Below are 26659 nucleotides of genomic sequence, written 5' to 3' on the forward strand. Positions count from 1 at the left end.
GCAGAGTCTCACTGGCAAAGCTTCATCTTCCCCAAAAGCCTGATGTATCTCCCAGGGGGTTCTGTCCTCTTCCCCAGAGGCACAAAGGGACCCCAAGGAAAAGGTTTTACAGCAGACCGTCATTCTGGTCTGCATCACGAAGCAGACTTTCATGAAGCAAATTAAGACTGCATGGGCAATCCTAATTTTGGCATTTCATAACCTTTGAACCCTGTAATCCTATTAGGATAGTTCTTAACATAATTATTCAGTAATTTAATGTAACTGTGCCAGGGTAGGAGGTCATGTAAGTGGCACCACAAGCACAAAGTCTGTTATAGAGGGATTGAATTTGTTTCACTGGGTATTGCAGATATTGCTGAGAAGCTGGGGGGCAGATGGTGGTTTTGGGAGTCCCGTGGGTGCTGTTGTCTGTTGCTAAACCCTGTGACCTCTGCCTGGTCCCTGCAGGATCACGGTCAGTGTTCAGAGCCATCCGTCTGGGTGCTCCTGCCGCTGGCATGGAGTATGGATTGCCTTCTGTCACTCTGGTGATGTGGTGGTGGAATGCCTGCCGCTTCCCAGCCAGCCTGCCACTGTCCCAGCCAGCCTGCCACCGTCGCACAGCCGCCTGCACTTTGCAGGAGGAACGGCAGCGGGGAAGTGGTCCCTCAAGCTCCAGCTATGTCAAGCAAGGAAAGAACATGTCCTCTGGGAGCCTGGGCTCAGACCCTCGCTGCCGACAAAGTGGTTTAGCACTACCTGTCCTGGTGAGGCTGAGGCTGGTGGGTGCATCAGTCCACATTAATTACGTGCTGGTTCTGCTGTGATACCCTTGGCAGGATCTGGGAAGTCATTTGCTTTGGTGCTGCAGTTAGTGTGTGCTGTTGTAATATACTCCAGAGGCCATGGTTTGATCCGTGTGTGCATCTGGGGGCTGACAGGCCATTAACTTTGGAGCAAGCTGTCTGCACTGGTGTTTAGATACTATTGTTTAGCATGAAGGGAGAGATGCTCAGTGCTGTAGGGTCTGGGGGAGAAGGCTGTGCATGTTATAGCTCTTGACTTTGGTGCCTAGGAGAAATCCATCTGTGTGCTGGCATCAGTCTGAGGATCTTTCTCAGTATTTATTGTAAGAGCGGGTGTTGCTCGTTATTGCCCTGAGAGCTGTAGGTGTGGCGTTGAACTGCAGTAACCACCTTTATGGGCAGTGTTGGGTTGGTCTCAGATACCAGAAGCCATCTGTCTGCGTGCTGTAGTGACAGTGTTAAGTTTGGAAAGCCATCTGTCTGGGTGTTGTAGTGCTAGAATTGGTCCCCAAAGCCGTCTGTCTGGGTGTTGTAGTGCTAGGAATGGTCCTGCAAACCGTCTGCCTGGGTGTTGTAGGGATGATGTTAGCTCAGTCTAGGAAAAATAGGGACTGACGTGGACTGCAGGGAGCTCTCTGCTTGTGCTTTCAGCTCCTGATATTTCTGTACTCATTGATCGCTGGAGCATCACTGTGGAAATGGGCAACAGTCCAGCAGCCTTCCCCAAGGCCTGGAAAGTGAAATTGGTGTTGTGCTTGTGCTGCTCTGGAGGTAGAGGGCTCTGCTCAAGAAAGGGGCTGGAAAGATGGACTGAAGAGGTGCAGAAGGCAAGCTTGCCACTCTGGTCCCCAGTGTCCAGAGGGTGGGCGGTCCCTGCTGGGGATAATGCGGTGGTCGTAGCTACCTCATCTGGGGACCTTGAAGGGCGACCTTGTGTCTGGGCTTTGCAAAGGAGATCATGGCTCCACAGCTACCTACAGCACAACCGCCCTCTCCCAAAAGCCCTTGCAAGGGGATGATGTGTTGGGAAGGAGCCACTGAGCTCCTCTCCACCAAAGGAACCTCATGCTGAGCTGGCCACATGGGGATGGACATTGAGCATTTCTTGCTGCCAGTGTAGGGGGACTTCTCCAGGCTACTGTGTCGGGCATGCTGCTGTGGGGCAGGGAAGGCACGGAGAGGAGTAAATCGGGGGGTTGGATAGTGCAAGGCGCTCATGCAAGTAGTGACAGGATGCAAAGAAGAATAGTACAGCATAGCATTGCATAGCCATGGGGCTGCTGGTAGAAGAAAACAGGATGCTGGGGCATGCTATCCAAACAGCTGTACTGTTAGGGGGTAGTGAAGAGGGAACAGACCATGAAACAACAGTGCCTGGAGGAAGCAGCACTGCAGGGGAGTGGTATCTGGAGGGAACAGTGCTGTAAAACATGGTACCTGGAGGAAATGGCACCATTAGAGCAGCAGTGCCTGGGGGGAAGACAATGGGGGGGGGGGGTGCGGGGGAAGGCAGTACCTGGAGGGAGCAGCAGCATAGAACACAGCACCTGGAGGACATGGCACCATGGGAGACCAGTACCTGTAGGTAGCAGCGCTGCGAGGGACTGGTGCTTCCCGGGAACGGCACTGCGGGGGAATGGCACCTATAGAGAGCAACACTGTGAGAGAGTGGTACCTTTGGTAACCGCGCCATGGGGGCCAGTACCTGTAGGGAACAGCGCTGTAGGGAAATGATACCTGTAGGTAGTTGCGCTGTAGGGGACTGGTACCTATAGAGAACAGTGGCATGGGAGAATGGTACCTGTCAGCAGTACCGCGGTAGGGGAATGGTGCCTGTAGAGAACAGTGCTGTAGGCAATGGTACCTGTAGGTGTGAGCACTCCGGGGAGTGGTACCTGGAGGGGGTGGTGGTGCAGGAGAACAGCACTAGTAAGCTGTGGTGGAGTGGGGCAATGGTGCCTACTTTCAGGAGTTGTGCCCCAGGAAGGCAGCCGTTGGAAAGAGCAGCACTGAGAAGGCTGTTTCCATTGCAGAGATGCTGTAGGGGCAGGCAGAGAGGACGCTGCTGCTGGGATATGATGTCATGGGAGGTCACCACCATAAGGGATGTCCAAGAGGTGGTCTGCAGAGCCTGAGGGCTCGGTGTGGGGGAAGGGGTGCTTCCAGGTGCCCACACCAGGACAACAGAGGTGATGAAGCTGCCTGTACTGGAAACACCGCATCCTTGCCTGACATTTTAAAAGAAATACCTTGTACCCCAGCCCTCAGTTTGCAGTGTGGGGCATGTTCCACCCTTGTACCCCCTGACTGAGGCTAGAAGAGGTACAGTGCTTTTGGGCTCTGAATGGGGGTAGCTGATTGAAATTAGTGCCCAATGTTCTCTTTTTCACCGGGTAAAGATGAGTCATTCTGATCTAACGCTTCAGGAAAGCATCCTGCTTTTCCTCCAAGCTGCTCTCCCCACACCATCTTATGCCCCATTTCTTTGTACCACTGAACCTCTCCAGTCTCTCCTAGCATGCTGTGCTTCCCCCTTCCTCCCTTCCAGGCTTCTCTGCATCCTCTGCCATGCTCTGCTGTGTCACGTCCCCACAGTCCCACTGTCTCTCCTCCCAGAGCTGCTCCAGTACATCCCCTCTCCCACAAGATCTGGCCTCCTGTGCTGCATCATCCCTGCTCACCCAGCACCACACACCACACATACAGTGTTGATACCTGATGCAAATGGAAGACAGGAGAGAACCAAACCAATCTGTGGATGTTGCAGATGGTGGCAAAAAACCCCAGTGGTTAAGGCTGGCTCTCAGCCTCTGCTTGAAGCTACCTGGCTTGCAGCGAACCTCTGCACATCTCCTGCAGGAGATGGAAGTGTCTGCTGAATGAGGCTGCCTGCTTTTGTCTCCTGTCTAACAGTACTCAAGTACACTGTTGAAATCCCCCACTCAGAGCAATAATACTATTAGAGGAGCCCTTGTAAGTGGCTGCAACAGGATGTGTTTCTGCCCTGCATGGGGATCTATAGAGAGAAATAATTAGCAGCAGCACCAATATGTGCCTCTTCCCGGAGGAGACGGCCTGGCACAGTCTCCTTCACAAAGAGCAGAGGTGCCCTGGATGTCAGGAGACAAGAACAGCCACACCAGCATGAGAACAGAGCCACAGCTCGAAAGAGCTCCCTTCCTCCAGCCAGAACAAGGGCCCAGGATGCACCTCTGAATGCATCTCGGTGTAAAGCCCCAGCTGTGCCCCCTTTTGATCTGAAATATTCAAAGGGATGTGACTTTTACTACCCCGGATTCATTCCCATGCAATGTGCTGAGGCAGAGCAGCCTGGAGGCAGCTAACAAGAGGATGCCAGAGAAATGCAAAGCTGTAGGAAGGAGAGAGCTAGAAGACTGTGAGGACTGTGAATGCCCAAACAGCCACAGCAACCCTCCTGGCTGAGAAGTACAGCCTTCTGGCATGGGAATGCTGATAAGAGGATGGGCCAGTCCTCCAAAGGAACACAGTGAGAGGGCAAAGCTCAGGAAAACATGGCAGCTGCACAGACATCGCTTTTCCTTTGCACAGCTAGGATGCTGTGGAGGCATGAGGTGCTGGAGAGGGCATGGCCATCCTCTTCATCACCTGGGAACTTTGTCAGATTCCAGGGGTTCAGAGTCACAAAACTGCATTCCTGGGGTGGAGGAGGGATCCAAAATCCTGAGTGTACTTTGTAAGGTGAAGTGGACACCGCGACCCTGAGGTGAGGCTTGGGGTCTGCCTCCTCCCCACACTGCAGGGCATTCAGAATCAGCACTTTGTGGGGAAAATTTCCACCAGTGTTTACCCCCAAAGAAAGATTTCTGCTTGTCTGTGGTGGCACATCGAAGTCTCTGAACCACCGGCATGTGCTGAGAATTAGGCCATAGGGTTGTGTTTGCTCTAAATCACAGCTATTCACAAATTACACCCTGCCCTGTTCCTGGGCTCTTAAAGCGGAGTGGGTTGTGCTCATGGCACATAATACGCTCTTTAGCAGCAGAGCTCCGATGCCAGCATCTCACTGCAAGTGAAGGGACAACACTGGAAAAAGACTTTAGTGCCAGAAACAGACAATGGGGAAAACAGAATAAAAGACCCTGAACACAGAGTTCCTGCTTGATCCTGCGATTTCTAAGCTGCCATTGGCACAAGGAAATCACCATAGCTTTGTTTACTGGAGAGGTAGCTTTTATTTCAGTCCTGCCAGTACTCTCCATAGACTCAGCATCACTTTTGCCAGAGCAAGAAGTGATGGCACTCATCCACTCCCCACCCTGGAAGTGCACAGCACCAAGGCGTTTCTGGAAGTGGAAACAATGATGAGCTGTCCCGTTTGTCCAGTAGGAAAGTGGATGAGAGACAGACAGCGATACAGGCTCTTGAACAGATGAAGCGAAACACGATCTCAAACTGACTGAGCCGGTGGCCACCGAGGCATCCTGTTGTCCTCGGAGGAAGACCTGGCGGATCATCTGGGACACAGGCTCCAGTCTCTACTTTGACTTGCACAGAGCAGAGATGGAAACTGAACTGTCTTGCCTCTGGTTTTGTATCTTGCTTTCTATCTGTGGCTAGGAGAAAGAAACAAGGCGACTTTCCACGTGCTCAGGAAATAGGACAGTTGGTCTGTGGCCAGCCCTGAGAATGGACACACACTGCAGGCTATGCTCTCACACTGGCCTATGTGGGCATCTTGTCCCCTGTGATGCTTGGGCTCCTGCTTTTGCACCCTGCAGCGTGAGCATGGCTGTCCCCTGCGCATGGTTCCTTGGAGCGTGCCCGTTTGTGGTGCATGAGCACGTCAGGATGCATCCAGCCGGGCTGTATCTGTGTGTGTGTGTGCGCGCATTGTCTTGTGATGCACAGCCCCAGCCCCTCTGCACAGAGGGGCTCAGGGTGCCGCAAGCCAGGTGGCTTCAGGCTTTGCCTCTAGTTCCCTTGTGAGTCCTGTGAGGACCAGTGGGCTCCAGTGAGGCTTTGTTAAGGCTGGAGAAACTAGTGAGAGATCAGCAGTGGTGGCCAAGCAGCCTGAAGGAGGCTGGAGCAGAGCTAGGAGAGGCCAAGGGACTCCTGAAGGGAGCGGGTACCAGAGGGATGCTGTGGGGCTCAGTGCAATGCGATGGGGAGGGCTGGCAGAGGCTGAAGGGTCCAGGAGGATCCTAAGGGTGGGTGTGGAGGCTGGGGGCTGTGCAATGATGTGACCCTCTCGTCCTTTTTCTGCTCCTCATTAGAGTCCCCTGAGCGGAGCAGGCTGTGAAGGGGGTCTGCGCTGAGGTATGTCCTTATGGCTTCTGCCAGGATATCACAGCATACATATGCGCCAGGGGACGGGACACAGAAGGCAGCTCCCAGCATGGGGAGCAGTGTGGGTGCCAGAGCCTCTGCAGGAACCCCGGGGAACACCCAGGGTGCCTCAGCACCTGGAGGAGCTGAGAATTTGGGATACAGTCCCTGGGGCTGTTTTAGGGCAAGATATGCTTACACACTGGTTTGCTGCTAACTTTGCCCCTTCTTCCATGCCCGTCTCTTTAGCCATTCCTGGCATTGTATGGAGCCTTCTCCTGCAGAGACCTTCCTCCCGTCCTGGGTTTACCTGTGTGTGAAAGCTGTGCTAGGGTGACTCAGGGATGCCTGTGTCTGAGAGCCCCAAAGTGGTGGCAGGAGGGTCGTGCTGATGAGGTCAGAGCCCCCAGCATGGTGTGAATGGCTCTGCTTTGCTTCTTCCCAGGGCTGAGGGACTGCCAATGGGTCTGTCCTTTGGGAGGAAGGGATTACGTGCACCAGTGTGTATCTGGTGGGAAGGGGCAAGCCCTGAGCTGGTGAAAGCCCTGTAAGTCTTAGATGCCCAGAGGTCCTCAGTATCTCCCTCCTTTAGCCTGCAGTTTGTCAGCAGTGCAGTGGAATGAGCTTCTGGGTGATGGAGGGGACTTCTGTGAACCAGAAGGGATGTCTGCAAGTCAGAACAGTCTCAAGGTCATGAGCAGTCCCTCCTTTCATCTCAGCATCAGCACCAGGCTTGATCTGCCAGCAGGTGCTTGTGGTAGTGGGCAGTGATACATCCCGGGGGGGGGGGGGGGGGGGGGAGGGGCTGTGGTGTGCCCCAAGCTGGGGTAGATGGCAAGGAGTGGCTTGTGTCTGGGATGGCTTTTGGGGGGACACTCACCTCTGCATGGAAATGCCAAATTTTGGCCCTTGAAGACTTGTGACAGGTACTCCCTGTGTAAAGGACACATGGCCAAGGTTCAAGAAGGCCTTGTAGTGTCCAGGGTAGAGGGTGGTTGGTGTGTGAGGACACCAGACCATGAACTGGTGTAGCTGGTGGTCAGTTTCCCCCAGGAGCAGGGAGCTATCGATGCCCTCAGATTCCTGGTTCTCTCAGGGGCAGGTGTTTGGTGCACAGAGAGGCTTGGGCGCTCCTGGGGCAGGGACTCGTGAGCATCAGGTACGTCCAGCCTCTCTGGGGCGAGACGTGGCTTTGCCCATGTGTGTTTTGCTGCGCTTGGGGATTTCAGGCTCTGCGGGAGACTAGCTGACGTCTGAGGACTTCTGGCTGGTTTTGGGGTTCCTGCTGATGGGGTGCTTGGGGAGGCTTGCAGGTGGCCTGGCATGCCTGATGGTGAGCAGGGCAGGACTGCCCAAGGATGGTGCTCCGGAAATATGGTTGTACCTCAGGGCAGTGAGGAACCTGACTGTGTTTAGGGCATTTCCCCATCTCTGCATGGTGAAGCTGTCAGTGGTGCCCAGAAGCATTGGACAAAGGGAGTTCATGAAGCCTAGCAGGGTCCAGGTGGTGCCCATAGCTGTGGGCTGATGCGTCTGGCGACAGCCTGTTTTCTGCTGTGCAAATCCAGGCTATGGAGCCCCTCCTGTGCAATGCTTGTCTCCGGGGGGGTGGGCTCAGCAAGCTCTGCCCTGTGTTCTGACTTCCATTTCCCTGCATGCTCCTGCCTCAGGGAGGATGCTTGTCCAGGGGGACCTGGGACAGGAGGCATCAGTTGCCAGAAGCCTTGCGTAACCCTCCCAGATCTGCCTTCGCTCCCTGGGTGGCTGTGGGTCTGGCTGTGCCCTCCCACTGTGGGAGGGTGTGGGTAGGACAGAGGTGTCCAGGCTTTGCTGCTCGTCCTTGTGCTCCATCCAGCTGGTGGTATCTGTGTGTGTGTAACGATGCTCTTGCTTGGTTCCCTGCAGATCTCCGGCCTCTGCCCGATGTAGCCATGACTGGGACCTGTACCCGGGAATGCACAGAGTTCGGCCACTCCGATACCTGCTGGATGCCCGGCCAGTCCTCCCCTAGCCGCAGGCCCAAGAACGCCCTCAAACTCTCCACTTTTGTGCCTTACCAAGACAGAGGGAGTCAAGAGCAAGTCGGGAATGGCAGCCCCAGACTCTCAGAAGAGCGCAGCACCAAAATGGCCAACCTCCGCCTGCTCCCCACGTACAGTGCCTTCTCCAATAGTAGCCATGAGCCCTGCAAGGACTCTCCCATGGAGGAAATTCCTCTCACCCAGACCTCGGACTTCCAGCCAGCCACCACCCCCTCGTCCCAGACCACCAAGAGGGAGATTTACCTGTGAGGCTGGGTGTGAGGGGCAGGGAGCAGATGCGCTTCTGAGGCCAGTGTCCAGAGGAACATTTTAAACTTCAATGCTTTATCACTCCTGCGGCCAGTTCTCCAGGCAGTGGGCTCTGTGGACAGCAGAGCAGGGCAAGGCAGGGATGAGAGGAGCGTCTTTTTAACCCATTGTTTCCTGGGGCCGGGGGTGGGTGGGAAGGATGAAAGCATCCGAACCCCTATTTCTGAGCACTTGCGGGTGCGTGTCTCCGAACTGCTGCGTTACTGGGGAGGGCTGGGCAGGCTCCTGGTGTGGAGGGCATGGCTGGGGAGAAGGGCTTACGTACCAAAGGTCCACGCAGAGCTGGTGGAGTTCCTGGGGCATAGGACAAGGGGTGTCTCCACGCACGGGGAGCGAGCTGCCTGTCTCTTTGCTGTAGACTCCTGTAAATACGAATCTTAGGAATGACATTCAAGTCCTGCCTGATCGAAACTTTTTATTGTCCTTGAAACAAAAGACGTTTAAACAAAAACAAAAAACACACAAAAAAAAAAAAGAAAAAAAAAAAAAGGAAACGCAAACAAAACAAAAAAAAAAAGAAAACAGAAACAAACCACAGGGAGCAAGTTCCAGCTTTGAATGGTTTGCTGCGTGGAAGAGCCCGCAGGAGCGCAGCGTCCGGCCCACACTCGTGTTCTATATTGTAAATAGAGATGTGACCAGTCCCTGAAACAGCAGCTGGGGAGCTGGAGGAGAGAGGCAGCATCCTAGCCGGACTGTAGGGACTTTGCTATTTTTCAGCCTGGATCTCTTTCTGAACGTTGTCACTGTGCCCACAAGCTGCAGGGTCCCTAGGGACTGCCTGGTGCCATAGGTGGGGTCTGCTTTGGGGGGAGGGGGTTCCCTGGTGGTGGCCCTGTGCCCGGCAGGTGGAGGAGGGATGGGAAAGCCCCCAGTCAAGGGACTGGCATGGTCCGGGGAAGCCCCCAGTGAAGGGACCGGCTGGGTCCGGAGAAGCCCTCAGTCCAACTCTGCTGGCAGGGAGGTCGTCATCGGCTGTGGTGTCTCAGCCCATCTCCTTGTGCCTCCTCCGGGGCAGGGGATGCCCATGAGGCCGGCTGTGCCATGCCTTCGACCTCCGTCCCATCCGCCTCTAAGCCACCATTGCCTTTGTGAGGAGGAGCTTTGTCTCAGGGTCACACCGGGGGCCACCGAGCCCCTGCCTGCTGGACTCCCGCTGCCCTTAGGCCACAGGGCCACTCTCACGGGATCCAGCTTTCTCTTCCATTGTCAAAGGTCAACCGGTCTCCCCAGCAGGTCCCCACTGCCCTGGCATCCTTGGCTTCCTTGCAGGGTACCCAAGTGGGGCTACGCTGTGCATGCGGTGGGGAGAGGACTCCCTCACCCCTCAAGGGGCTCCCCAGAGGGGGATTCCTGGGCGCTTTCCTGAGCATCCCTGCTCCCTCGACAGCTGGGGCACAGTCCTGTTTTGGGGGGTCCATGTGCACCCCTGGCAGGAGGGGTCTGGGGCACTCACGCCTCATTCCTGGGTAGCCCTTCCCTGTCCTCCCCTGCCAGGACACGGGGAGGGGCTGTGCTGCACCACTGTTCTTCCCGTTCTTGTGCGCGCATCAATTGTCTTCATCTCTGGGATCTTCCTTAGGGAGCGGGGCCAGTAGTAGCTGCAGGATGGTTCCCCTCCGTGGCTCATCTTTGGTTCACATGGTCCATCACTGCAGGGCTCGTGGATGGCTCTGCCGGGCTTAATCAGCACGGGGACACCACAGGGACAGGGGACACCACAGGGACAGGGCACCCCAGCCGCTGCGGGTCAGAGACTGCCCTGCCATAGCTGTAGTGCCTGTTGGGGTGCAGCGCACCAGGCCCCCCGCCCAGCCTCCTCCCGCCCTCCAGCATCCCTCTCTCTGAGCAGCTCCTCTCCCTTTGCTTCAGCAGCAGTGGCAAGAGGTGGCCGGCTCCCTGGTGCGGCCCCGCTGACCTGAGGGGATGCAGTGCAAGCCGAGCCCAGGTAACAAGGGAAGGGCGGCAGAAGCCGCCTGCTCACACTTGCTCCCTCATGCCCCAGCCCCGTTCCTTGCCTTCCCTGGGTGGCACCGCACCACACTGCATCGTCCGCAGCCCCGGCACCTTGGGGTGCCATCCGGAGGAGGCAGGACCCTCCTCCTGGTCTCCTGCTGCTGATCCCTGCCGACCAGCTGGGAGTCCCTCGAGGCAGGCGTGATGCTCCCGGTGGATGTCCGCCTGCCTGCCTGTCTGGGCATCCCTGCTCTACCCTCGCCCACAGTGGCCGCCCGGCGGGGCCCACGTTCCTCTGGTCTGGCTGCCTGAGCAAGTCATGCTCCTGAACTTGTTTTTATTGTAGCTCTGTAGTTTCAGGGCCAAACTGGGCAGAATGTGCAATTTGGCCGTGCTGGCCAGGATCTTTGACTCCACTGCCAACTCGACTGCTCATGCCTCCCCTGGGCTCAGGCAGTGGCAGTGTCCAGTGCCCCGCATGGGGACCCCCCAGGAGAGTGACGTAGCCACGTCTGAGGGGTGCTTGTCCAAGACCAGCTTACCCCAGCCTCCTGCCTGCGGGTGGGCTCCCTACCTTCTGCTCAGGGTCACCAGAGGGACCCTGAAGCTCAAAGCCCTGTGGCTGGAGTTGCTGTCTTGTCTCCTGGAGCAGCTGGTGATGTTCTCAGTGTGACTATGGTGCAAGGCAGTGCGGGGTGAGTGCAGAGGGGGTCTCTGGGGGTTGGGAGGCATAGGTGCTGGGCATGTCTGCCATGGGGAGGGAGGGTAGGGGGATCAGTTTTGGGTGGGGCACAGAGGGATGGTGGGTCTTTGGAGGGGAGCACAGTGGGGAGAGGGCATGGGTATCTGGGGGACGGAGAGGGGATGGGTGTCTAGGGGGAGTGTGCGGGGGGTAAGGGTGGGTCTGTGGGGAAGAATAAAGGGGGCAGTGGGAGTGGTTCTTTGGTGGGGTGCCAAGGGGTGGGAGGCTATGTGGGGTGCAGTGGGGATGGGTCCCTTGGGAGGAGAAGGAGCTGGACGTCGGTCCTGGGAGAGGGGATGCTGGGGATTTGTCCTGGGGTGAAGTTGACAGTGTCACTGGGGATCAGTCCTGGGGGAGGGTGAAGAAGAGGTGCTGTTGGAAAGAAGCTCATTTGCACAATTATAAGCCAGAAGGATAAAGCCTCTGTGCGTGTAGGGGGTGTGGGGGGAAGCTCCCCCCAGGCTCCAGTCTAGACAAGCACAGGGAAAAGGAGGGGGGTTCATCGCCTCTGCGGAGGGGTTCACTGTATCTCACACTGCACTAGGACAAGCCAGGGGTAAAACCAAAGGTGGGAGCCAGGGAGCAGGCGGGCTGCGTGGGAAGGATCTAAGCGACCCCTTTGTAGCTCTTCAGTGTTGGTTCTATTTATACGAGATTTCATTTCCTTGCTTGTGATGCCTTGTTTTTTGTACAGTTTTATGTACATGCAGGTGTAGCTTTTCTAAAGGAGAAATCCTATGGCAGAGTAAAGTACCCAACTATTTTTCAGATGGTGACCTATGTCTAAGGCAACGCCTCTTGCTAAGATTGTATTGCTCTCAATGTGTGATGCATTTCCCTGTGCGGGGAAGGCTTTGGGCCTTGGGCTTGGTTTTCCTCGGGTGCTGTGAGCACAATTGATTCCCTTGTAATTCTTTCTGTTCAGAGCAGTGAGCATGACACCGTCGTGATCCCCTTTCTGTTCTCTCCTGTTCTGTTTGTTTGCTGAGCTGTCAGATGACCAACTCCATTGTAATTAGCCCTTCCTAAAGCTTTACAATAAAAGTGTGAAAACCGGGGTGCCTGTGCCTGACAGATTCTTCCCACATGTCACATCCTTAGGGACAGCCTGAAGCGTCCTCAGGGAAGAAAGCACATGGAGGCAGTGAAGAGTCTTGGCTGTGGGGAGATACCTGCCCCTGTCGCCCTCCTCCAGGTGCAAGGAGCCCTGGCTTTTGTCCTCCCCACTCCTGCTTTCCAGCTTAAGGATGTTTCAGCAGGTACAAGTCAGATAACACCACAAAGCAGTTTGCCACAGACCAGTCTCCTTTATTTAAAACTAAAATGGTTCAGTGAAAAGACATCTTCAGCTTCAAGGCTGCCTGCACTTGGGCCTGCCACCAGCTAAAGTGGGAAATGGGGAAAATCCCACCAGCGAGCTCCAGGCTTACCCCCACCTCCATCGCTGCTCCTTTGAGACCTGATGACATTTCCCACCATTTCACCATCTCTTTTGCCAAGCATAGTTGTTGTTGGGGTTTTTAGGTGGTTTAGACCCTTCAAAAACAGCTGGGCCACTTCAAACCAGGGCATATTTATGGCTGCTTCCTACTACAGATGCAGGGAGCTTGCTCAGCTGTGGCTGTGTTTTCCTGCTTGCCTTTGCGCAGGACTGCGCTAGGCAAGATCAATAGCTGTGCAGGGTAGTTCCTTAGCTCAGAGCAGAGATGCTTCCCTCATTAGTTGGCTTACATACGGGTGCTATGTGTCTTGACTGTGCTGGGCTGACACACAGCACTGCGCCTCTCCCTTTGCTGAGCTGCAGGCACTGGGTTTGCAGTCATCTTAGCACTGGGCAAAGGCAAGACTCAGCCCCTGCTTGGAAGCCACTGGCAAGTGCCCCTGGGAAGGAAAAATTTCCAGGTGAAGATGTAGACCACCGTTCCCTCAGTGGGGTTTTGTAGAGACTCCTTTTCTACCACCCCCTTCTCCCTGGGCTCTCCTCTGGGCCATGCAAAGGGGAACTGATGCTCCCCACTCCCGAGGGATCACATCCTCATGGATGAGGGGGTGAGGGGGCTCTCAGTTTCCCCTCTGTGTAGGTACATGCCAGCTGGGCAAAAGGGTTGTATCCCCAGGGATCATGGGGAACCAAGTGGCCTTGCTGCCTGCTGATGCCCTATCCCAAGGAAAGAGGATCCAGATGTTGAGGATGGTGCCAGGTTCCCACAGCTGGCAGAGGGGGGCAGGTAGCACCCACACAGAGCTGTCAGAACCTGCCTGTCCCGAGTACCACTGAAGAGCATCTTCCTAAGTCAAGACACAGTCCCAGGACCTCTATGTCCCTCCTGAATATGGCTGGCTTTGTGCCATGCCCTACAGTTGCTCCTCATGCTCCCTTCTCCTCCCGAGTCAATCCAGGCTGTGCAGGCCCCCTGTGCCCCCTTTTTGTGCCTCCTTCCCCTCCTCTGCTCTATCCTCCTCTGCCCCCCCAGCATGCCCCATTCCACCCACTCCCTCACCTTGTCTGTTCCCTCTTTGCCTCTCCTCCCCTACTCCACTGTGCTCCCCCCCACTGGCACCCGCTGCCCTCTCCTCAGCCCACCCCAGTGCAGCAAGCCTTCCCAGTCCTCTGGCACAGCCCTGAGCATCACATCCAGCCAGCTATGTGCTGGTCTGGAAACCGTTTGGTTTCCATGGCAGCACACATTGATTACTGGGGTGGGAAGGGGTCTCATGGATGCTGCAGCTGCCTGGCATGTCTTGGGATTTGGGCACAAGGCTCCCCAGCCAGTACTGCCCTTGGGATAGGTTTCAGTGACCAGTGAGCCCCGCAGGTGGATGTGGAAGGAGTGTCCTCCTGCCCAGGATGGTCCCACTGGGCTGGGCCAAAATGAGCGACAAAATGGAATTGAGTGATGTGCTCCTGCTGAGCCCACTGGTCCTTGGAGCTTTGCACAGCCTGGGGCTTCACAAGAATCGTTCCTAGCCTGAGTGGTTTTCTTGCTTGGGTGAGCAACAGGATGGCACAGCCTCTGCTGCCTACCTATGCTGTGGTGGTGCACACAGATGTACTCCTGGCATGGCAGCATGGTGCTGAGCCACTGCTGTGCCAGCCCGGTGCTTGGGTAGAGGTTCAAAAAAGCTGAAAGCGGTTTAAGAGTTGGCACCATCTCTTCTGGGAGGGAATATGTTTTATGCCATGATACCCACAGGCAGCTGTGGACAGCGATGGAGCCAGAGCAGGGCTGTGTATGGATCAAGCAGTGATGGGCTTCAACAACTGAACCCCCCAGTGAAAGTCTGTGAGGAGCAGAGCCTACCTTCTCTGTGAGGAGCAGGAGGAGCAGGACCACGGTACGGGAAAACTGCAGAGCCCTCCTTCCCCAGCTGGCTCTATGATGCGGGGATGTTGTCTCTGCCTTGCTCATCCCTCCTGCGTACAGCTCTTAATAGGATGAGCGGGGTTGCCTCTGCTGGCGTGGCCACGGAGCCCAGACCTGCATATGCTGCGGTGGCCTCTGGGGGAGATTGGATATTGTGCTACAGGAGAAGCCCCTGTAATCACCCACAGGATGACTGGGATTTGCAAACAGCTCAGGGGAGGCAGGGGGGCCCAGCCCCAGGCGGTTTGCTTCGGTGTCTCTGGTTGTCTGGCAGTATGATGAAGGGGATTAGGAGATTTAGAGCAAGCCCAGCCCCCTCTCCGGGGGGCTCTCGAACTAAAGCCCCAGCAGAATATGTATCTCAGTTTATTCCCATAGGCAGATTGATGGAGAGAAGGCTGGGGTGCTGCTAACAGCAGCTAATCTAAGAGCAGGAGCTTTTCCCCCTCTGCTAGCAGAGAATTGGCATCATCCAAGACAGGGAAAGTCTATCAGCTTCTTCCACAGCCAGATGATCAGCCCCCAGCAGCTTTCACCCCACAGTGCTGTTCCCATTCCTTTCTTGAGCTGATCCCAGCCCCAGCCCCCCTGCGGTACTGCAAGCACCCTTTAGCCTGGCATGAACCTCTGAGCTCCCACGCCAGGATGGCCTGGCATCATGTCTTAATCACACAAGGAGGAACAGTTGGTTGGACTGTGCTCTTCTTCCCCATCTGCTCTTGGCTGTCGTGGAGCTGAGCCTGGCCCACACAAAAGCAGACACTCTCTCGACAAGGGAGAGCTCGTGGGGGCTTAGTGCAAACAGACCTAATGGGATTAGTGCAAATGGGAGCCACGCTCTGTTCCAGCGGAGAGGGAAGTGTGCCCGCCCTCCCTCCCTGAGCTCACCTTCCCCTCCCCACTTGTTCATGAATGCTGAGCAGGGTGCCAATCAACAGATATTTCAGCATCCATGTTCTCAGAAATGGCAGCTTTCTAAAACTTGCTGTCCTGGGCTCCTTCAAATCAACAGATGCGATGTATCAGATACCTTAGCTCCCTGAGCCCGTTTTTCCACCCTGATCTCATTATGGACAGCCAGCCTCTGTTGTGGAACCCAGCTGAGTCCCACTTTCACTTGTGAAAAAAACCCTACATTGCAAAGTTACCAGATTTTACTCCAGAGAGAGAAGTTTTTCAAAAGGCTTTGAAATGGAGGTTTGCGATGTCAAGGTGGACACCAAACCCTTCCTCAGTTCTCCCTTTGCAGCAGCCTTGTCCCAGCTCCAGTGCTGCAGGAAGCCAGGGTGCTCTGGAGCCCCATGATGCTGTGCTTGTCTCTCCAGGCAGTGTGGGAAGGGTCTAGAGGACCATGAGCACCTACTGTTGATTAGTTGGCATTGCAATAACACCAAGGATCCCACCATAAACCACTGCACTGTTACACATGGCACCATGCAAATATGGACCAGGGATATTTTCTTCTTTGGCATTGCCACACTGATAGGATTTATAACATGCTTATGCCGGACTGTGGGCAGACAACCAACCCATGCAAACACAACCCCAAGCAGACACCTTTCCCACCAGCTACCCTACCTGGGAAGCTCAGCTGCCTGCCAGCAGGTAGCTGCACATGTAGACTGAACCTGAGCATCAACGATTGTAACTCTACAGCTGAGATGAACCCTTGGAGATGGCCCAAAGATAGCTGTCAGCTGGAGGGGACTGTAGTTAGGCAAAGTTGATGGTGGCTGCCACACAAGGCCATCATGGGCAGGGTGGTGTTCTGGCGGCATGGTGCCAGCCACCCTCTTCTGGCTGCTGCCGCTTGGAAAGGACGGAGGGATGGCTGCTGCTGCAGTAACTGCTCCTGGGTCTCCCACCACACAGGAGAAGGTGTCTGAGGGCAGCTGCATGGCAAGATCACGGAGGTGAGCTAGAGCAGCATCTCCGCACCCATCGGAGAGAAGCTTTGAGTGTCTTTGCAGTCAGCAAGGGAAATTCATGGATGTTTTGCAGCTGTGTCTCCCAGTGCTGTCCTTAGCTGATTTTTGCTTCCTCTCTTGCTCTATGAAATAATTCCAGATCTCGGGAAAAGACTGCACAGACTGCTTTCCAGACTCAGAAAGGTAGCAGGGAGTGAGTGTCTTAAATGTCTTTTCCAAAGACCCTACAGATCTGGAATAGTCCTTCATTGCAGGTCCAGCAGGTCCAGCAGGTGAAGCTCTCCCAGCACTTTGTGTGGCCTTTGGGCAACATCTCTCAAGTCAGCTGGGGTGAATCAGGCCTCAGTTTCCCTGTGAACACATGGATCTGAAACCACTGAAGCAGGCTGCTCTGCCCACTCCCAATTTGTTGCCTGCATGGCAGGATCACAGCCCAGCATCACATCCTTCACTCAGGCAGACTCAAACATAAACCAGTCGCAAAGCTGGGGAAACCCCCAAAGCTCAGTGCTTTCCACCCAAGCACTGTGGAAGTTTGCAAATGGAGGATGCCTGTCATTAGGGAATGGATAATAAGGGCCATCTCGCCTTGCCCACACACTAAACACATCACCCTGACTGTGCATCCCGTGTGTTCCACTGAGCAACCACTTCCACTTGCCCCCACACGTGTACTGCCTTGCTGCAACAGAAATTGAAGCCAGCAGGAAAGCCCTGAAGGAAGCAAACAGCGGTGTGCTGGCGGTGTGCCAGCAGTGCTTGGCTCTAACTGCACCGAGCCATGGCAGGACAGTGGGGAAGGTGCTGGCCACAGCTGGACATGCAAAGCGCTGTGGCTGAGCTTGTGTGCAGGGGAGAGAAAACCAGGGGAAGCAATGAGGCAGGAGGGAGATGCAGAACAGTGAAGAGAGCGGGAAGGTGTCAGGAGGGATGGAACCTTCTTTCCTTACCTTATCTTACCTTGGTCTAAAGCCTTCCCCCATGCTCTCCATCCCATCCCACTCACTGCCCTGCTTGAGTTCTAGTCAGTGTTCCTGCTGTTTCCAGGTTTGCAGGGGACCTTCCCTGGCCCAAGCAGGTCAGACTCCTCCGTGTACACTCAGTGCACAGATTGAGCAGCTCCCACACACTATGCTTGCTCACTGCAAGCAGACCCATCACTCACGTGTAGGAGGTCCGGCGGCATCACATCCCCTGTGTTATTTATATCACAGCCCAGCAGCCACCTCCCAAGCACGGCTGCGAGGGCATGACATTCCTTTCCCGGGATAAGCTGTGTTCATCCCAGCCCTTTCCAAGCTTGCTGGAAAGGATGGCATCTTTCCCAGGGCCTCTCCAACTGCCAAAGTGGGTTTGTCATGGCACAGCTCCCTCACCATGTGGAGAACCTCATCTGAAATGCTGACGACATCACCTGCACCCCAAAATGCTTTGCTGAAGGTAAGGCAGATGGAGAAGGACTGGCCATTTCCAAAAAGCAAAAAGCAAAGGAAAGGCTGTTTTGCCCTGCCTTGTGTAGCTCTCCGTAGCCTGAAACCTGCTGAATTATGCTCATGGATCTAATTTGCAGGAGATGAAGAGATGATAAAATCCTACTTGCTGTTCCAGGGCTCTGCTGCCAGCCTAATGCGATGCTGGCGTATGCTCCAACAGCACAACTACCAGCAACAGCTGAGCATGGCAGCACATCGGAGGCAACGCTTGAACCCTTCATAGATGTGGCCCATCAAACAGCCTTTGGGACACAGTGAGATCCCAAATGGGTCACGTACATGAAATAAAATCAGCCACAGCTGAGCCTTCTGGGAGCTGGTTCTCCCCATGCCTGGCAAAGCTGGGCACTTGCTCTGTGAGATCCTCACCCTGCCTGGGAGCTACCAGGAAAACCAAATACCACAGTTTTCACGCTGAAACTGTGGGCTGTCTCAACCAGCTTTCTCTCCTGGCTTTCTTCATCCCTCATGTTTTTCCTCCCATCCTCTTCCTCCAGGACAGTCCAGCACCAGTCCTTGAGGATCCTCGGAGCCTGCCTTGTGCCTGGAGAGAGGTCCCGGTCACCTTGGTAGCATGTCCCCAGTCCTGGTGACCTAGAATGAGTCACCAGACTGAGTCTGGCCAGTCTGAGGTCTGCTCTTCCTCATTCCTGTTCTACAGCACAAGACTTTTCTCAGCCAGCCAGCATCCCACCTCCCCAAGCTAAAACGACAGACAACAGAGCTCCCACATGCTCCAGAGATGGACTCAGTTAATCAACTCCTGCCTCATCTGGAGCTGGACATTCTCTGGGAGTTTTCTAGGGACAGAGGTCAGTGGTGGTAGGGGGGGATCGATACAGACAAGGCATTGCTCCAGGAGCAATCTGCTGCTTACCCTGTCAGCTCTCGTTTAACCTAGCAGCCTGCAAGGCTGAGTGGGGACAGCAAAGGAGTGGGAGGCTAAGCCTGCCCCACCAGCAAACACGGTGCACAGTCATTTTTGGGATAGCTGTCTGTAGCCTGGCACTGTGCATGGGGAGGGGTAGCCAGAGCAGATCTCTTCCCCTGGCCCATAGCCTCCCTGGGGCAGGAAGGGTGTCCAAGCAAGGGCTGGGATGGAGGGAAGCATAAGGAGGCTGGCTGTGAAGAGGAGGGAGCAGAAAGGGCATGCCCATACTCGCTCAGCATCTCAAGTTGTAAAAGAAACAGAGGAGCAATGTCAGGACCAGCCGGTGTATATACCTGCTGCAGGCATGGGCAGAGACCAGGTGGCATGTGTAAATCCCCTGAAGGGAAAGACAGTGTTGAACCCAGCGGGACAGGATTTGTGGGGTCCTGCATCCTGGTCTGCACAGCTGGGTCTTGCCTTCTATCCCTGTTAACGGCAAAACAAATTTGCTAACGGCAAAACAAATACCTTAAGGGCAAACCTTTTTCCAAGCGCCTTCATCCTTCCCCTGTCCTGGGGTGAAGGGATGTCCACAGCAGCCTGGGTACTATGGGGGTACATGGCACATATGGGGGGACAGTGACCAGCATCAGTGTGCGGTCAGTAGCTGCTGGCGGTGCCTGGGTTTGCGCACACATGCCATCCTCCTCCTCACGCAGCTGGGTGCGCTCCGTGGGGCTACCAAAAGGGCTGTGTGTGCGTGCAGGCCTGTGCCAGCAGAGATGATCTGTGGGTGACCATATGTCGGGGGGGTGGTGTGTGTATGTAGGCAGCCACAGAGCATGCCCCTATGTGTCCTGGGCACGAGGCGGGGGGGCGCACACTGCCTGTGCTCACACATGCAGCCACAGGCAGGTGCGTGTGCTGCATTCGGCCAGCGGTGGTTATTATTCTTTATTAGTTTTCCTGTCCATCTGACATATTCTTTATCACTCTGTCTCAATCTTTCACTCGTCCTCCTTCTCTCCCTCAATCATCCTCGATTAGTTTTTCTGTCTGCCTCACATTTCCGTATTCTTCATCAGGCGCTCCCTCTCCTTCCCTCCCCCACTCTCCCTCCCCTCCTCTCTCTCCATCTCCCGTCCACACAGCTTTTCTCCCTCCTGTCTCATCTCCCCTGCTGCTGTGGGAGCCTGTGAGCATGGAGTGGTCAGGAAGTGTGGGGCCATCGTGGCTCTTTTCCAGGAGCTGGTGGCTGCTCAGCCACCGGCCCTCCGAGTGCTCCCACTCGGTCCCCATCACTGCCCTGGCTGCCAGGCACTGGGGGTTTTCACAGCTGCCAGGAGCAGCCTTGGGATGCTGTGTGCCTCCAGCCCCCACACTGGCATGGATGCTGCTATGCTGCTGAATTGGTTGCAAATTAAGCCCCTTGGCTTGAAGCAGCTCAGGAGCTGACATCTCCTTTGAGAAGCAACAGATCCCCTTGGATGCTTGTGCCTTGATTCCACTTTCCCATCCCTCTTCTCCTCCTCCAGTCCATCCCAGCATGAATCCTCCAGCAGGGAAAGTCTTGTGTCTCATTCCCATTCCCCTTCCAGGCTAGCAGTAGAAGTCCCTGAATAGGCTGGTGCTGTAGGAATCATCTGTGAGACTGAAGGCAGCTTGCCAGTCACCAGAAGAGGCCCTGGCTGACAGCCCCAGGCCAATTCACAGCCTTTATTGCCTCTTATCCCAGCGTCTGCTGCTCCCGCGGGATGGCTCTGCCTGCACAGACCTGCAGTCCCCAGCCACACATGGGGCAGATCAGAGCATGGGGACAGCCATGGGGTGGAATGGAGTTGCATGGTCAGAGACTGTGGAGACCAAATAGAGAACAGAGCTGGTGGACCTCAGGCTCTGAGGCATGGGGAGAAGGCACAGCATGAACGGATGCTCTGGAAGGCACCTGTGGCTAAAGACAAGGAACGGATGAAAATATACCCTGCATCCCCCAACAAAGAAGGCACAAATATTTTGAATCATCAACGTCCCTTTGGGGTCCAGAAGGTGAAAGTCTGGTGTGCTGGAGGACTCAAGTAAATGAAATAGGCTGGCAGTGGCTGCTGTGCCCCAGGCACCCAGAGGAATCGATTAGCCCGGACTGATGGCAGCTCCTCATGGAAATGGTATCTGCTCAGTCGCTGCCCTCCCCTGACCCTGCAGGAAGAGGATGCCTGCAGGACCCAGTGCTGGCTGCAGCTGGCAGCTCTCTGCACCCTTGTCCCTTCCTCTCAGCATGGAGAAAATCAGAGCTGGTATTGTGGGGAAGACCCTCAGTGCCACAGCAGCCCCCTCGCTGCTGCATGTGCATGGCAGGAGTGGGTGTCTCGACCTGTCAGCTGGGACAAGCACAAGGTTTCTGCAGCTGGGTCCAGCATTGTGCTCAATTTTGGGAGTGAGCCATCCTATCAAAAGTCTCGTTTCCTGACACTGCATTTGCTCCTGTTGCTGGCTGAGAAGCCTTGTCACTGCCCAGCCCCAGAGCTGCCTTTACTCTTGCCCACAGTGCCAGAAAAGCCCATTTCAAGAGGTGTGGGGGGGTGCTGAGTGGCAGCTGGGAGGCCACATCAGATGGGAGACCCCATTAGCACCCAGTGAAACCCCAGGACCCTCGCTATATGGTGGCCAGCTCCCCTCTTGGCAGAGGGGTGCTGCAAGAGGCGATCGGTCCTGCATTGCATCCGCTGCTGATGCTGATGTATGTGACAGCACGGGGGTTGCCAGGAGACAGCATCCTCCTCCCTGGGCTCTGCGCGGGGTGACGTAATGCTCCTCCGGCCTGCCCTGCCCTGCCTCTCCCTGCCGCTGGTGGGGGGGATGGAAAACCCTTCACAGACGTTTCTGTGGCCTTCTCAGTCTGTGCTCTGCTCCCTCCCCTCATACGGGTGCAGCCAGCGAGGTTTGCAGAAACGGCCTTCAGCATCGGCACCGAAAGCACTCCGGTGTCCTTCCCTGCTGGGCTGCCGGCCCCGTCTCAAGGTGTGCGAGGTCTGTCATGGACCCCCCTGCTCAGGTTCTGCCTGTGTGCAAATGGTCTGTGGCAAGACCTCAAAAGGTCTTCATCTCTTGTTCAGATGGGGGGTGGGGGGGAGAGGGAGAGGCCGATGGCCGCTCATGCACACAGAGGTTCATTGAATAAATATCTGGCTACAAATTATCTGCTGATCTAATAAAAAAGATATTACCTACCTCTACAAACCTAGTTTCAAATTATTCCTTCTGCTCTGTTCAGAAGCCTACTGGGAGATCACTGGCAGGTTAATTTGCTATTGAACGGGTCCCAACTGGAATTAGCACTTCAGCCTGCCTCTGGTTTCACTTGACAGTTAATGAAAGTCGCTGTTATTCACTCCTGGCTCTGAACTTTATGCACTGCACTGTGTTTCACAGGTGTGAAAGAGCTGACCAGGATATTTTTCTTTGAACTTGCAAGATATTCAATGCTTGCAAGACCCAAAAGGTGCTGAGATAGAAAATAAACTGCCATTTGTATGCTTTTACATGAGAACTTGGTGTGTTCCGAACAAAAGTGGCCTTTATCTGGGGACTGTCATTTTGATTATTTTATATCTGTACAGTGCCCCAGAGGTGTGCATAGAAAATGAAAACAGATAAAGAGCCTGAACAAGGCAGAGCTCTGCCAGAGGCCCTAATAAACCAGCAGGCTGGGCTGATGGGGGGAGGCTGGCATGAGGGGGTGAGTTAAAATGATCTGTCCTGCAAGCCAGCACTGGTGCCTGCTCTGCAGCTGGGGAAGGTGCCGTGGGAGGCAGCAGGTCTGGTCCCAGCACTGGGAGATGTGCCTTGCGAATGTCACTGGAGAGGACCAGCGGCACCCAGAACCATCCCTCCCCAACACCCACCGGGCTGAGCTCTCTCCATGATGACAAGTGCTTGGCTGGCCTCTGTCCTTGTGGCATTTGAAGAGGGTATGGCCAGGCACTGCGTATGGACTGCTGCACAGAGGGCCACCTTCCCCTGCGCTGGGATCTCCCACCACAGCTTCTGCCCAGAGATCTGCAGGACAGAAATCTGACTCAAACATGCTCCATGCAGGCATGATGGCAGCACCCCATGGAGCCATGTTGCCAAAGTCAAGGTCTGTAACAACACAGATGCAACAGAAAATGTAATCTTTGCCATTGCTTATCAGTTTCATCCCACCTTCCTCACCCTGCTGCTCTCCTCGCACAGCCTTGTTATCTCACCATGTTCTCCATGCTCCATCACCCTCCCCTCATCCCATATACAATTTCTGCAGATCATCTTGACCTGCCAACCCTGGCACGGCTTGGGGCTCAGTCCCATCCCCTACCCATGAAGACTAGCAGGAAGAGCTGAGTCAGTGGCTCTGGCATTCCTCTTCCCCCTCTGACACCCTGAAGTCCCAGAAGTAATTTCCGTCTCCCTCAGTGTTTGCACCCTTCAGGCACTCAGAGACAGTTATCCGGCTCCTGCCTGCATGATTGATCGGCAAAGCTAGACAGATTTAGTTCATTTAATCTGCCTCCTAAATCCCATCCTTCAGCCCCTTCATCATTTTCCTTGTGTCTCTCTATTGTGTCTGTATCTCCTTGGGACAGCAGTGCCTCCAGCTGTGCCCAAGCACACAAGTTGCAACCAGGGGCTGCTGGTGCCAGCCCGATGCCTGGCAGCCCTGGTGTGTGGTACAACTGCTGCACCGGGGCACCCTGCATGCCTGGGCTGTCCCTGTGGGGTGCTGTCCTGGGAACCCAGGATTCCTGGGTTCCTAAGGATGCTTGGGAGTCCCTTGCATGTCAGGCACATTCGCCTCTGGCTGTCCTTTCTGCCTGTAGGACCCTCCTTTGCAAAATGCTGCTCCAAGCCCAAGACCCTTCGATGTGATGGGCAGTCCCAAGTGCCCTCATAAGACCCTCTTACTGTTTGCTCCTTGATAAGCATTGAAGCAAAGAGCTGCAAAAGCTGGAAACACCAGGGCAGGAAGAGAAGGCATGGGACACAGCTGCGCTCACTCCGATCTCCATGCTGGCACCTGTTGTGTTGCAGCATCTCCTTCACATGGCCCACCATGTGCCTCGGTGTCCACTCTGTCCCCAGCTGAGTACCAGCAACTGGAGAGTGTCTTCTGGGCAAACCCAGGGCTCTGCTCTTGTGAAGATTCACTGCTGCAGAATTTTCTCTATGCAAAATCTGGGCCAAAATCTCTGCTCTGGGCTAAACCCAGCAATGTTTCTTGTGGAGAAAAATCCTATAATGGTGAAGACGTGTGACTTACCTGGCAAGGCTTGCCTGATCCTGCAGAGACTAGGGCTGCAGGTTGGAGAGCAGGAACCTGTCTGCCCCTCTGGGTCGGGGCTTTGGGGACTTTTCTCCCATTCCTGTGCAACAAGACATTTTGTCCAGGTGACCTAGAATCCAATGTTTCTGTCCCAGAATCATCCAACAGAAGTACCTACAATTGCTGTTTCTGCATCTCTGTCTGATTAGAACCCTCTGTCTGATTAGGACCTTCCTCTGGCTTCCTCTGACTGTCCACATTCCCAGAGAGAGTTGTGAATGCATTTCCAGCACCAGGAGCCCTGCTTGGCTCCATCCAAAGCAGCAGCACTGTAGCTGCTGCTGAGATCCCCAGAGCGGCTGCTCAAGAAGGAGCCTGACAGCAGAAAACCCATCTCCCCAAGTACCAGGGGTGCGTTTTGCACGAGCCCTCTGATTGCTGGCACAAAAGACCGTATGGGGAGAGGGCAGGAGTGTCAAGGGTAAGTCATGGGGGCAAAACCACATGCAGAGCCTGCAGACACTGTGGGTTGTGTGCCTGTTCCCCCTCTGCCCTCACAGTCCTGCCGGACACTGCCACAATTTTGTTATTTTCCAGAAGTCTCCCTGGCTATCGGCTCTATTGTTGGGTTGAAGATGGAGCCGTAAAGTTATCGCTGCTGGGATCACTGTCTTTTCATGAAGGCTGGTGTACTTCCTTTTTCCAAATCCTCTGGTAATTTCCTGCTTCTCTGTAACTTAAACAACTCTATTGTCCATCCCTACTTTATTTCATAAGCTCAGTCCCACCCCATTCCCTGCTGCATGCCCCCAACCCTGCTGAGCCATACAGGTTCACCCTGCCCTTGCTCAAGAATTACATTTGACAATTTGACAAGGTTTTCTTTGTTTTCTTATTGTCTGTAGATGCTCTTTAGCTTTCCTTTCCTTTTTTTTTTTTTTTGGTTAAAGGCAGATTTTAGAAAGCTGTGCAGCAGTTCAGCCATTGGAGAGTCATCATTAATTTAATCTTCTTCCTAATTTATTAATGGCTCCTACTTTCTCTCCACTATTTGAGACTCCCCTGGTATATTTGTAAAAACCATCTTATTCCCCTTAACCTCTTTGGCAGCATTAGTTCACTCTGCCTTTCCTCCCTGTCTCTGGCAGGTTGAAGCCAGTCACTGCCCTCCCTGGTTTCAGGACAGTCACGTCCCATCCCATCAGATCTCCCAGCAGTTTTGCTGCCTGTTCTTTGTGTGCTTCATGTTAGGTGACTTGCTGGAAGCTGCCTCTGTGTTGAGGGAGCATGTCAGGCTCTCCCCATGCCACCGCAAAAAATAACACCCATTCCTCCTCATGTATCTCACTGGCAGGCAGGGGAGATGGGGGCACTGTGCTGGGTCCGTAGCTTGCTGGTTTATTAATTAGAGCTCAGCAAAGGTGCATCCCTCCCTCAGCTGGTAAGGCAGCCCTAGACTTTGAGAAAAAATCTCTCCTAATCAACCATACTCTGCAGGCAAGACCCGGAGTTGCTAGTGCACACCAGCTAACACTTGATAAATGGAGTAAACGGATAAGCAAACATCACTTAAAGAGCAGGAGAAAAGTGCCGAGACTGACCTGCAACAGTAAATATATTAAGCTTAATCCATCACTGGTTGAAGTCCCCTGTATGGCACGAGATCCCAGTGGCTGCAAATCCCTCTGAAGTGCTCCAGCAGCTAGCAGGGGGCCCTGAAATCTCCCCGTCACTTGAAACATGATTATAATTGATCCACTGGTGACCAAGCTTGTAGAAACTGGGTCTTGTCAAAACATGGGCTGGGAGAACGATGGCTGGCGTCTGCCGGGGGCAGCTTCTGCTTAAGAGCAACTTGGCTCAGACTGGGAGGTCCCACTGCTGGGGACCTGGGACCGGGTCAGCCCAGGTCCTGGGAAAACCCCAGACCCTGGGCTCTGCCCTGGTGCCACCTGCACCTGCATCCCCTTCACCCTCCTCACCACGCACAGGGCTCTGCACCAACACCTCCAGCTGCAAATGCACCCCCAGCTGGGAAGCAGCTGGTTACCCCATGGAGACAGCATCTCCCATCTGCCCCATGTGGCTTCAGCGGCCACGACCACGGGGAGGAAAGGAGCTGTGTTTTTACAAGGAAATGCTGAGGATGTGACTTTCCCCCCCCCTTCATTTGCAAATGAAACAGGCCCATCAAAGACTGATTCTTTTCTAGAAATGAAGTTCTGGAAGCATTTCTTTTGGATTAGTCCAAATGTTCAGTGTCAACAAAGCCAAAATACGTCATTGCAATTTGGACTTTTTCAACAGAAGTAGAAAGAACACTTAAATTAAATTTGTTCCTAAATGTCATTTTGAACAAAGAGAGAAATTCCTCAGCCTGGAAATGTTGAAATAGACATTTTTGATAGCACTAGAATAGTTAATCCTATTAAAATAAAATAAGATGGGAATAGACACATTTTATTTCATTTTTTGATTTGAGCAAAACCACCATAAAAGATAAAATCTCAAACTTCTTAAGAGAGACATATAGCACTGTGTGGGACCCCTGCTCTGTGC

General features: G+C 54.5%; 1 protein-coding gene across 2 annotated transcripts in view; it reads left to right on the forward strand.

Annotated features, from left to right (window-relative positions):
• PCDH1 (protocadherin 1) overlaps nt 1-12201 on the forward strand; it is a 56605-nt gene extending 44404 nt beyond the window's left edge. Inside the window, exons 5-6 of one of the 2 annotated variants that reach the window (XM_080399458.1) lie at nt 6044-6086; nt 8001-8135. In XM_080399458.1, the coding sequence (XP_080255584.1) occupies nt 6044-6069 (26 nt within the window). In that variant the 3' untranslated portion in view covers nt 6070-6086; nt 8001-8135. Of the gene's footprint in view, nt 1-6043; nt 6087-8000 lie in introns of both variants that reach the window. The other variant, XM_080399457.1, reaches the window with a different exon arrangement.
• Nucleotides 12202-26659: the final 14458 nt, after the last annotated feature.

The sequence above is a fragment of the Falco punctatus genome (assembly GCF_963210335.1).
Source record: "Falco punctatus genome assembly, chromosome: 8".
Lineage (NCBI taxonomy): Eukaryota > Metazoa > Chordata > Aves > Falconiformes > Falconidae > Falco > Falco punctatus.